Below are 12,863 nucleotides of genomic sequence, written 5' to 3' on the forward strand. Positions count from 1 at the left end.
TGAGTGTGAAGGAAACATGTAAAGCAGATTCGCTTTGCAATCCTGAGTATTACTATGTTACCAAATACTGCAGTATGTGTCTAATTCTATTTTTGAATAGCACATGCCTGACCTTCCCTTTTTTTGGGTATAAAGGTCCGATCTTGGTCAGTGTTGCCACTGACTTCACTGTGATGAGAATTTGACTGAAAGTTTTCAAAATGAATGGCTTCTTATTTCCAGTTACAGAATGTGTCAAAATCCGCTATCACATCAGTTACTTGTAATCAGTTTAACTAATACACCTTTTGGGGAAAGTTTGGCTGGTATGAGAGGTATAAATTTTGTTCTACTTTGTCAAACAGTCTTGAAAATAGCTAACTTTCCTTCAATGGAAAAACACTTTTTTGTTCATGGTTTTACCATTTGCACTGCCAATAATACAATATAGCACAGCTGGGCAATTGAAATAATTTATAGTGTTATTATTATACGCAATGCAGGGGAAAGAAAAAAACTTGTACAAAAGATAGTCTGAGATAGAGTCCTGCAGGATCCACTGTCATAATAGCAGGCAGAATTGGGTGGGCAAAAAACAAAAACAAAAACAGATTGTGGTAATTTGTGGGAAAACAAAATGCAAATTTAGCTACACCTGCTGTTTAAGTTGACCTTATTATCGATCACTTAGTTTGAGCCTCTTTTTAAAATTTATTTCTATCAGAAACCTAGTGCAGTGAGCAGTTTTTTCCATTAAGTGTTTTTCAAAAAGCAATAATAATCCTAACATAAAAATAATTGGAATGGTATGTTTCAAAATTCTAAAAACAGTACTTAAGAAGTGTTTTTTTAACTTACTACTTATAATAATTTAAAAAATCTGCATCTTTTTTAAGGTAAACCTGTGGTGCAATTTGCTTTGATGTTCCACGTGATATGCACAACAGCAGTTTGTCATAAATAGAATTTCAGCAATATAAAGCAAGTGCTTATTTTTTTAATAAAGATTTTAATACTTAAATTGAAGAGAGGGATAGAAAAGAGATTTGATGTCTATTATAACAGGAGTTAAACAAATCTTGTCTAAGCCATATACAAAATACTATACCTCTACCTGAATATAATGCGGTCCGATATAACGTGAATTCGGATATAACACGGTAAAGCAGCACTCCAGGGGACGGGGCTGCTTTACTTCGTTATATCCGAATTCCTTTTACCACAAGTGGTTCCTCTGCGCCTGCCCGTTATTTGCTGTGGCCCTCCCCGGGGCCCCCTCACCCCAGCTCACCTCCGCTTCACCTCCTCCCACAAGTGTGCCACAGCTCCGCTTCTCCTCCCCCCCAGGCTTGCTGCACCAATCAGCTGTTTGGCACGGCAAGCCTGAGAGGGAGGAGAAGCGGAGCTGCGGCACACTCGTGGGAAGTGGAGGTGAGCTGGGGCAGGGGGGCGGCAGCAGCAGCAGCAGCAGCAAGGGGTATGTGTGCAGAGGAACTGCTCATCTCCGCTCCGCCGCCTCCTCCCACGAGCACGCTGCTCAGCTCAGCTTCTCTCCCCCCCCTTCCAGGCTTGCTGGGCCAAACAGCTGATTGGTACAGCAAGCCTGGGAGGGAAGGGAGAGAAGCAGAGCTGCGGCATACTCATGGGAGGAGGCAGAACGGAGGTGAGCTGGGGCGGGGGAGCCCCAGGGAGGGCCTCAGCAAGTAACAGGGGGCACAGAAGAACCGCTCCAGCTCATCTCCGCCTCCTCCCTTGAGCGTGCCACTGCCGCTCCGCTTCTCTCCCCCTCCCTTCCAGACTTGCTGGGCAAACAGCTGATTGGCGCAGCAAGCCTGGGAGGGAGAAGCAAAGTGGCAGTGGCATGCTCAGGGAGGAGGTGGAGGCAGAGCGGAGGTGAGCTGGGGCGGGGAGCGGTTCCTCTCCCCACCCTGATATAACGCAGCCTCACCTATAACACGGTCAGATTTTTTGGCTCCCGAGGACCACATTATGTCGGGGTAGAGGGTGTGTGTGTGTGTGTGTGTGTGTGTATATGTATATGAATATGTATATGTAATATGAAATAGGTACCCAAATAATCTCCAAGCCAGGGTTTTGACAGTAGCTGTCTTTTTGCAGTGGTACTAAGTGTCATCGATTAGTGAGCGGGCCATATCTGCCATCCTGGAGGGATGGATGACTTTGAAACTAGAAGTGGCTTTATGCCTTTAGCAAGTGACTACAATCAAACCCATGCTTTAATGCTATTTTAAAAACTTCTTTTCTAGCTTATTTGTACCAAGACCAAAGGTGTACGTGGTGTCTCGCAGGACAGTTTGTTAGACAAAGTACCTGCCCTGAAGAATTTACAAACTAGATTATAAACATGACACAACAAATGAGAATGAGGGGAATGTTATGTATATAACCATGTCCATGTGGTTGGACATGGTTACATACATAACATTATTCAGACAACTGGCTCTTAGGTTATATGGTAATATTTAGAACAGAAAAACAAAGCATTGGCAATTTAATGACCAGATTTATAATCTGACTGTAAATTCTGCACCATGCTAATATTTAATGAAGCTCTGAACAATAGGATTATAAATGTTCACAGATTTTAAGGCCAGAAGAAGAAACCCTTATGGACATCTCGTTTGACCTGTGTAACACAGGATACAGACTTTCATCCATTAATTCCTTCATCAAGGCCATAGTTTGTGGTAGAGCTAGAACATAATTAGAAAGACATCCAATATAGATTTAAAGACTTCAAGTGATGGAAACTACTACATCTCTTGGTAAGCTGTTCCAGTGATTAAGTACCTTAATTTAGAAATCTGCACTTTCGTCTCACTTTAATTTATCTAGTTTCAGTTTCCCATCATTTGTTCTTGTTATGCCTTTACTAGAGTAGAGTCTTCTTCTATCAGAATCTTTTCCCCATATAAGTACTTATAGACAGTGATTGAGTCACCTCATAATTTTCTCTTTGAGCAGCTAAATAGATAGAGCTTCATAAGCCTTTTATTGTAAGCCACATTATCCAGACCTCTAATTTTAGTCACTCTTTTTTCTGAATCCTTTTCAGGTTTTCAACAGCCTTTGAAAATAAATCAAGCAAAAGTTTAGGAGTTACATCATAATGAATTTTTAACTACATGTGAGGCTTTCCTCTTTCCCTGAGAATTTAGAATGAACTATCAAATCCTACTGATGAGAACAGAATTTTAAAGAATTATTTGGAAAACAACATTCTTTAAAAATCTGATTAATTGAACCTGTGTGCATGAAAAAACACCATAAGACTAGTAGCTGCCTTTTGACACAATAAGTGTTTAGTCCCAAGTCTGTATGTCTTTGTACTGAAACATCTGGACCATCATTTTGTTAAAAGGTGGTTTGGAGCATAATACAAAGTAAATGATGTAAGCAGCATGGAGTCTCAAAACATCTTTCTAGCAGCATGAGAATAATATATGACAAATTTCTTCATTAATCTGTGCCCCAAGGGACTATGGAAAATAACATGAAACACACTAATTGAAAATACACCCAGACTAGAATAGGGAGGACAGTGGAATATAGTTATAATATAGGTTAATATAGGTATTACTTCACAATCGTTTTCCTTTGATTTTTCACTTACCATACAACTTTCTTTTAGTTTGGAAGCTTTTTTTAAGATGCTGCAAAATGATGGTTTTTCTTTGGATGCACCCACACTTTAATATTAGACTCAACCAGATGTGTCAATCATTTTATATATGTGTTTGGGGGTTATAGGCTCTCTGACTTTATTTTTAAGGCCAGAGATGTTTGTTTAGATGACATATTCCTTACAATGCAAACTGGCAACATTAGGGTGTCTGGACGTCCTGATAAAATTGGGGCTGTCCCGATAATTAGTTTTGTCCCGTGTCCTGACCGATGTATGGTCGGGAGGCCATTTGTCCCGATAGTTTGCACTCCGTTTTTTTTTTTTGTTTTTTTTTTGCTTCAGCTGTGGCCTCCCTCTCCCGCATGTGTCCCGATATTTTGTTCTTGTCATCTGGTCACCATCGGCAACATACTATTCTAACTGCAGATTAAAAAATATTGAGAAAGATTAAGGCCAGAAGTACATCAAAGCAAGCACAGATAATGCAATTCCTGATTCCTCTGTAAAGACATTATCTTGCATAAAGTCTGGGATGGGGGTGTGAAAGTATGAAAGTTACTCACCCCAAGCCAGAGGCTAGCTGCAGGGCTGTAGCTCTGCTCTCTTGGGGGCCAATACTCAGGCCTATAGCCTGGAGGAAGGATCACTGCACCCTATGCAGAGGTTCCCAGTCACTGGATCCATGTAAGTATAGATCCAGTGGACACTATCCTTATCATCAAAATCAAAGCAGGTGTGGAGTGTTCTCTCTTGACATGCATAGGATATGGAGACTCCATCTCTCTTTCCCCCTCCACTATGCAGTCATGTCACGTGTGTTTTTCCACACTCAAATCCCTATTTAGGGGTATTATGGGGGCAGAGCGCCTTTGTGACGTTCACCCATTTTGTTTTAGCTGCTTGATTACATAAGTTTCTAAGGATGCTCAGTTGACTATTGTATACATTAAAAACTGCCTGCTTATTTAAGAGACCTGTGTATGGTAGTTGTGCACCAGAGATAGTAACAATTAAGCTGGTTTCCTTTGGATTGTTTTTATTACAAGTGCCATATAAACATATTGCTTAGTAAATCCCACAGATAGATACTTAGTAGGGCACTGTTCCATGCAACCGAAACAGATGCCCGTGTATATTTTCAGGTAGCATGCATGCAGGGCTCTACATGCTGAGATTATTCCTTCATAACAACTAAGGTACACTGACAGTAACACCACAGAAACCCTTGCAGTTTCCTTAGTACTGCATGTAAAACATAAAGAACAAACCAATCCTATAGGCGGACTTGGGTTCTTTACTAGCATGGATCACTAGGTGTCTTGATCATTACCCGGCACCATTTATCATAATTAGCCACTCTTTCAAAGAATGCAAAGTTAGCATATTTTATAGTCAGTATTTTTGAAAGAAGTTGGATATTTTGTCAGGAAGCTTCACACTTTTACAGTAAATTGTAATAATAGAATCATAGAATATCAGGGTTGGAAGGGACCTCAGGAGATCATCTAGTCCTACCCCCTGCTCAAAGCACGACCAATCCCCAACTAAATCATCCCAGTCAGGGCTTTGTCCATCCTGACCTTAAAAACCTCTAAGGAAGGAGATTCCATCACCTCCCTAGGTAACCCATTCCAGTGCTTCACCACCCTCCTAGTGAAAAAGTTTTTCCTAATATCCAACCTAAACCACCTCCACTGCAACTTGAGACCATTACTCCTTGTTCTGTCATCTGGTATCACTGAGAACAGTCTAGATCCATCCTCTTTGGAACCCCCTTTCAGGTAGTTGAAAGCAGCTATCAAATCCCCCCTAATTCTTCTCTTCTGCAGACTAAACAATCCCAGTTCCCTCAGCTTCTCCTCATAAGTCATGTGCTCCAGCCCCCTAATAATTTTTGTTGCCCTTTGCTGGACTCTGTCCAATTATTCCACATCCTTCTTGTAGTGTGGGGCCCAAAACTGGACACAGTACTCCAGATGAGGCCTCACCAATGTCCAATAGAGGGGAATGATCACGTCTCTTGGCATTGCCAGTAGATCCCTACTTATACAGCCCAAAATGCTGTTAGCCTTCTTGGCAACAAGGGCACACTGTTGACTTATATCCAGCTTCTCGTCCACTGTAATTCCTAGGTCATTTTCTGCAGAACTGCTGCCTAGCCATTCGGTCCCTAGTCTGTAGCAGTGCATGGGATTCTTCTGTCCTAAGTGCAGGACCCTGCACTTGTCCTTGTTGAACCTCATCAGATTTCTTTTGGCCCAATCCTCTAATTTGTCTAGGTCCCTCTGTATCCTATCCCTACCCTCCAGCATATGTACCACTCCTCCCAATTTAATGTAATCTGCAAACTTGCTGAGGGTGCAGTCCACGCCATCCTCCAGATCATTAATGAAGATATTGAACAAAACCGGCCCTAAGGCCAACCCTTGGGGCATTCCACTTGATACCGGCTGCCAACTAGACCTGAAGCCATTGATCACTACCCGTTGAGCCCAACAATCTAGCCAGCTTTCTATCCACCTTACAGTCCATTCATCCAGCCCATATTTCTTTAACTTGCCAGCAAGAATACTGTGGGAGACCATATTAAAAGCTTTGCTAAAGTCAAGGAATGTGTTCATCCACTGCTTTCCCCATATCCACAGAGTCAGTTATCTCGTCATAGAAGGCAATTAGGTTAGTCAGGCATGACTTGCTCTTGGTGAATCCATGCTGACTGTTCTTGATCACTTTCCTCTCCTCTAAGTGCTTCAGAATTGATTCCTTGAGAATCTGCTCCATGATTTTTCCAGGGACTGAGGTGAGGCTGCCTGGCCTGTAGTTCCCCGGATCCTCTTTCTTCCCTTTTTTAAAGATGGGCTCTACATTGGCCTTTTTCGAGTCATCCGGGACCTCCCCCGATCACCATGAGTTTTCAAAGATAATGGCCAATGGCTCTGCAATCACATGTGCCAGCTCCTTTAGCACCCTTGGATGTAGTGCATCTGGCCCCATGGACTTGTGCTCACCCAGCTTTTCTAAATAGTCCTGAACCACTTCTTTCTCCACAGAGGTAGTGGTGGTGTCTGCAAGAAGCCATGATTTTCCTTTGATGGCGGCAGATACCTTGTGCATTCCCCACCCATGTGAGCATAGTGGTGCAAAGATGCAGTGGAATTGGTGCAATCATTTGTCTTGTGCAGGGGAAGCATGTGTGGGGACTGCACAGCATGGCGCACAGCTCTGTTTGGACTACCAGTGTGCTTTGGGACAAGTTGGAGTGGGCCAGGGAAGGACTAGAACAGGGGTAGTGGATCCACCATTTTGTGGATTGAATGGTGGTTAACGTGGCCAGAGAAGGGAATCAGTAGCACAGATGCAATGTGCTTTGAGAGGAGGATTCCTTTCTATCAAGCCCCTGCAGAATCCCCAGTGCACAGGCCAGCTACTTAGGCTCTGTACTTGTGAAAGGACCTGCCCTCTAATAGCTTGCTTTTTGGAAACTCTGTCTATGCAAAAAGGAGAGTTACAGTCGTCTTTTACCTACACAGCAGCTTTCTTCAGTATTCTGCATATGGTCTGTTTGGAAAGCCCAGTGATTTCAGTGAAAGTGCTACATCCAGAATGCTCCCTAGAGATCAGCAACATGTGTTGGAAAGAACTAGTCACTGAGTTTGCATCCAGAATACATCCTCAGCAATGCAACTGTGCAAAACAGTGTTAATTTGGCATTAGTGGATCAAGACTGTTCATTGCGATAAAATGCCTTCCTAACTCTGTTAAGAGGTTGTTCCTCTCTCAGGGAGTGTGTGGTAAAACTTAAGACAAGTTCCTTGCATCTCTCTCTGAAATATTAACTGTAAAGTTTAACACTACATTAAATTAGTACTTTGCATTGTGTAAACTGGCTGGTAATGCATAATTTGTTCATTCTTAGCCTGCAGCAATGACTCAAAGTACTCAGGGCACAATTCGAGCTGCGCCCAACTTTGATGCTGGGAGGGATGCAGAAATACTGCGCAAGGCTATGAAGGGATTTGGTAAGACAAGATCTTTATTTAGTGATTACTACAGGGTTCATGTTTATTAGCCAAAAAGTTAAAGGCATTTTTCTTTTCTTTTCTTGTATAGATCTTGGGTTAAAAGTTTTCAGACTTCTAATTCTCAGTTGGTGTTTTTGAAAACTGTATATGTTAAGCATATATATTGGCCAACATTTTTTATTTTTTGTATATGTATGTATAAAAATATGCACTGTATTTGTTAAAACTCTAAAATTGTAAAATGAACAGTTTTGGAGGATTATGTTTATACTTTCTTGTAAGAAATTGCCTTTTTATTTCCTAGGAACGGATGAGCAGGCTATCATTAATGTTGTGTCCAATCGCTCCAGTGATCAAAGGCAAAAAATCAAGGCAGCTTTCAAGACTATGTATGGCAAGGTATGTTCATTGGTTACTCTTCTAACCAATAAAGAAATTGGCAGTGATACAATAACACTAGCAAACTTGGTTGTGTGTAATGGTATTTTAGTCCCAGGTACAGTGCGCCTGATTTTTGTTTTTAAAATTTCTGTGTACACTTAGCTACATTCCTTGTTCTACCAGTAGCTCCTAGAACTTCAGTACAGCCCTGACAATTGGTGGAATTTTTTCAAGCAGTGTCTTTCCAGGACCAAACATTAAGTTTCCTTTATTTTTGTTAATTATTTGAAGGGCAGAACATAATGAAATTCAAACTATACCTAGGTGGAAGACATCAGAAATACTTTGACAGGTAATATTAACATATGGGATGGGATCTTGATTAATTGGAAAGACACTCGGAAACCAATGGTGCAACATTCAACAAGAATCAATGTAGAGTGTTCTATGGAAGACAAACTATTTACATGCAGTTAGAGAGACTGGGGTCTAAACTCTAAAGTCCTTACTCAGGCAAAACTGCTACTGAAGTACATAGAGTTTTGCCACATATAAAGACTTCAGGAATTGACCATGGAATATAACCTACTATAGGTGGAACAGGATCTGAGTTATACACAGTAATTTATGGTATAAGCAAACTCTGTAAAACTGTTACACTCAAACAAGTGTTAGACTATGTTCATTTCAACTTTAATATGAGTAAACCAAGTGAAGTAATTTGGTTTACTCAGATTAAAGTTGAAACTAACATAGTCTACGCTCTAAGCTTCATTGGAGAACTATGGTTAGATTTAGATAACATTTTAAAAGAAAATTTGAGCTCTGAGGACAGGAGATGAAATGAAATAAAATAATAAAACATTTAGTTGGTGACTAACCTTTGCACTGTGTCCTGATTATAAGACCAGTCTGATACAGTTGTGGTAGTGCACCTTGTCACTGAACAAGTGGTAAATACATATCTATCTATCTATCTATCTATCTATTAATTAAACTCTGCTCTCTCCATTTTGCACACTCCTGGCAGCTAATTTGTTCGTCATGACCCATCTTCTTTCAGTTCCAGGAAACAGGGTGCAAAGTTTCCATATCTGCTTTGGTGGAATTGGCCTTTTCTGGTGATCAAAGAAGTTTAGACATTCTTGCCACTTTCTCTGATTTTTGCACTCAAAAAAGGAAGCGTGGGACTTGAAATGTGGAATTCTTCAGGAGTCTGCTGAGAACTCATTTAGCTACTGTGCTGCATCACATGACACCTAACTCCATATTATTATTTTAGTGATAGTGTCTCCGGGGAAAGATGAGAACAAAAGCTTTGGGGGATGGTGGGGAAAAAGAAACCACACTGGAAATTTTGAAGAGTTTAGATCCTAAAAATGGGCAAGTATTGTAACTGCTAAAATATTACCTTCATGCCAATGTCTCTCAGGAAAATCTAGCCAGAAATATTATTGCTTGAAATATTTGTAATTTAAAAATAGGGCAAGAATATCCATGTTATATCTATAAAAATGTTCTTTTAAAATTACTTCTGTGCTCTGGCAGTGCCTAGAAGCCACAACCAAGACTGAAACCCTGTTGTGCCTAGGTGCTGTAGCTACACTAAGTGAGACACTTGCCCTGGCCCCCCCCCCCCCCCCCAACTGAGACTAAAAAGAGTGTGGGAGAAGCTAGCAGTATGGACAGGACTTCGAAAAGATTAGCTCTCCTGGGTCATGTTGCTATGCCACTCTGAGAGAAAGAAAGGAGATCTATCTTCATTTTTGTTATGTGCCCTCAAGTCTGGTGGTGGGGAGGTCCCTAGGTATGAGTCTGTCACATGACTGCTAGGTATCATGCTTTGTCAGCAACAGCATCCCTGTTGATCACAATTTGGAGGCAGGTGTTGCAGCAGCATAGTCTGAAACAGCTAGGCCTCCGTGTGTAGAAAACTTTAAAAGATGACATGCCCAGGAAAAGAAAATTGGGTCAGTGCCCTTTTTTGTCTTTTGATACATAAAGAAGGCCCAAGTGTGTGTTTTTTCCTTAAAATAAAATACACGTTTTCTACATGTCTTATGGTTGAGATTAAGATTTTACCTACCCTGTTTTTCCTAAAAGATTCTGTGGGCAGTTGGAGAATTAGAACAATTATGACCCCACAGCTATCAATGAGTGAAACCTAGTTAATTCAACGAGGAGTCCGCTGGCACCATAAAGACTAACAGATTTATTTAGGCATAAGCTTTCATGGGTAAAAAACCCACTTTTTCAGATGCATCTATTAGTCTTTAAGGTGCCACCGGTATCCTTGTTTTTGTGAATACAGACTAACATGGCTACCCCTCTGATACTAATTAATTCAGGAGGGGAAAGTAGTTGTAGTCAGTATGTTTAAAACTATGGGGAAAGTGGTGGATGTGATATACCTTGACTTGCTTATTTTTAGTACATAATCAAAATATACAGTGTAACAGACCCAGGGCCACTGGGGTACAGGAGTCTGGTAGAGGGCAAATATACTGGTCACTGGATGAGTAGTTTTCTGTTCCCTGAGTCACCAGAGCAGGGGCTGCACTAGAGTAATCAGGGCACCTGGGTTTAAAAAGAAGCTCACTGCAGTCAGGGAGGGGGAAGCCAGAGGAGAGTAAGTGCGTGTGAGGAGCTGGGAGCAAGAGGCACAAGCAGCTGAGACTGAGAGGCTGTGCTGCTGGAGGACTAAGGAGTACAAGCGTTATCAGACACCAGGAGGAAGGTCCTGTGTTGAGGATAAAGAAGGTGTTTGGAGGAGGCCATGGGGAAGTAGCCCAGGGAGGTGTAGCTGTCATGCAGCTGTTACAAGAGGCACTATAGACAGCTGCAATCCACAGGGCCCTGGGCTGGAACCTGGAGTTGAGGGTGGGCCTGGGTTCCCCCAAAGCCTCCCAACTCCTGATCAGACACAGGAGAAGTTGACCCAGACTGTGGGAAAGATCACTGAGGTGAGCAAATCTGCCAAATAAGCACAGGACCCACCAAGGTAGAGGAGGAACTTTGTCACCACAGTTAGAGATTGGCCAAAAGCAGAACCTTTAATCCAAACCCCTTTCGAATTTTGTGGGAGGAGGACTTATGTTTGAATTCTGGATCTAAAATTCAAATGGGCCTATTTTCTGGTTCTCTCAGAAACAGTGGATGCCACAACCTTTTCATTAGCTAAAATAATGGAAATCTTGAAAAATCAACTAATATTGTGAGACTTCTGCTTTTTTGGTCTGAAATCTTGCAAAGATTGCTTAGTAGTTTACAGCAGTCGAATAAACAGTATTGATGCCTAGAGTGATCATCTGAACCCTAACCCAAACCTATAACCTCTAGCAAATCTGAAGATCTGGATACTGCCTCTTCAGCCCCTTCCTAATTACCACACTGTTCATGTACTACATATTTGTACTCTAATCTCATACTTGTATTTGTAACTGGACAGGATTTAATTAAAGATCTGAAGTCTGAACTAAGTGGAAACATGGAAGAACTGATATTAGCCTTGTTCATGCCACCTACCTATTATGATGCCTGGAGTTTACGTCATGCAATGAAGGTATAATTTTATCATGAATAAAACACTAAATTAGACACCTCCTATGTTACGGGACATGACAGTTTTGCAGTTTTAGTAATTCCTGACAAATCTGGCATGCGAAACCTTTTACTGGTATGTAAAACTTTAAATTAATGAAGACTTGGCACACCACTTCCCAAAGGTTGCCAACCCCATGGCTAGCACATTGTGGGCTCTACTGGAAACTAGTATCAGAACCCACATAGCCCAGCTATGAGTGAACAGTGGGTTGGCAGAAATAATTAAGTACATCATGTCTATGAATGAATGGTAAAAATGTCAATTGTGTGTGTATATATAAAATGTTTTTATACTGATGAGGTTTCAAAAGCTACAAATTTCTACAGAATATGGGGTACGATTCACTAAGACCTCCTTTAGAGCAGGTGTAAGACATCCTTGACTTACTCTTATTTATACTACAGCAGGGCCTACATATTCCAGTTAGATCAGACCCCATCCCCCCCATTGTGATAAGCTCCCTAAAAACAACAGGAGATGGCCCCTGCCTTGAAGTGCCTACAGTCTTTATTTATTTTTTTTAAAAGGCAGAAGGATTATAAGGGTAACCGTGACAGGAAGGCCTGGCGCAGCACAATTTGCTGTATAATTTTTTTTTTTGGTATATATTAAAAAGGGGTGTATTAATGAAGCTCTCGCTTATGCCAGATATAGGAGGAGAGGCTAAATTTGGAATGGAGAACTACTTGTAAACTGAGCAGAATAGGATCCAGATACATTATTTTTCTAATAGTGCTTTGATAAGTCATTACTTTGTTTCAAACTGCTATTAGAAGGGAGTTGTTAGTTCGCAATATAAAATAAGGTAGTCAAATTTTAGGACAAAAGTAACAGGCTTAATCTGCAGCAAGGGAAATTTAGGTAGATATTAAGAAAAACCTTCCAACTTTTAAGGCTAGTTAAGCACTAGAATAGGCTTCTAAGGAAGGATGTGGAATCCCATCACTGGAGAGTTTTAAGAACAGATTAGACAAACAATTGTCAGGGTGGTATAGGTTTACTTGGTTCTGCCTCAGCACAGGGGAATGGGACTAGATTACATCTCAAGGTCCCTTGCAGCCCTACATTTTTATGTTTAAGTATCTTTATTTCCTTTCTAAAATTTTCCTTTTCTCTAACTGGCTATGCCTCAGCTCATTGTTCATGCCCTCTGTTAGTAGTTTCTCAACACTCCAGTTGTTTAAAAAACAAAATAAAACCAACCCCATACCTTACATTTTAAGTAATGAGA

General features: G+C 41.1%; 2 protein-coding genes across 4 annotated transcripts in view; one reads left to right on the forward strand and one right to left on the reverse strand.

The window, feature by feature from the left end:
* The window catches only part of ANXA7 (annexin A7), a 49,854-nt gene that overhangs the window by 26,566 nt on the left and 10,425 nt on the right, over positions 1 to 12,863 (forward strand). Inside the window, exons 6-8 of the mRNA XM_050960221.1 lie at positions 7,542 to 7,644; positions 7,952 to 8,046; positions 11,477 to 11,590. Coding sequence (XP_050816178.1) covers positions 7,542 to 7,644; positions 7,952 to 8,046; positions 11,477 to 11,590 — 312 coding nt within the window. The remainder of the gene's footprint in view (positions 1 to 7,541; positions 7,645 to 7,951; positions 8,047 to 11,476; positions 11,591 to 12,863) is intronic.
* PPP3CB (protein phosphatase 3 catalytic subunit beta) overlaps positions 1 to 12,863 on the reverse strand; it is a 121,883-nt gene that overhangs the window by 16,907 nt on the left and 92,113 nt on the right. Inside the window, exon 14 of one of the 3 annotated variants that reach the window (XM_050960194.1) lies at positions 192 to 4,045. The exons of the other annotated variants lie outside the window; for them this stretch is intronic. The gene's annotated coding sequence lies outside the window, so the exon portion shown is untranslated. Of the gene's footprint in view, positions 1 to 191; positions 4,046 to 12,863 lie in introns of those variants that run through there. 3 annotated transcript variants of the gene reach the window in all.

This window comes from Gopherus flavomarginatus, chromosome 6, assembly GCF_025201925.1.
Source record: "Gopherus flavomarginatus isolate rGopFla2 chromosome 6, rGopFla2.mat.asm, whole genome shotgun sequence".
Taxonomy (NCBI): Eukaryota; Metazoa; Chordata; order Testudines; family Testudinidae; genus Gopherus; species Gopherus flavomarginatus.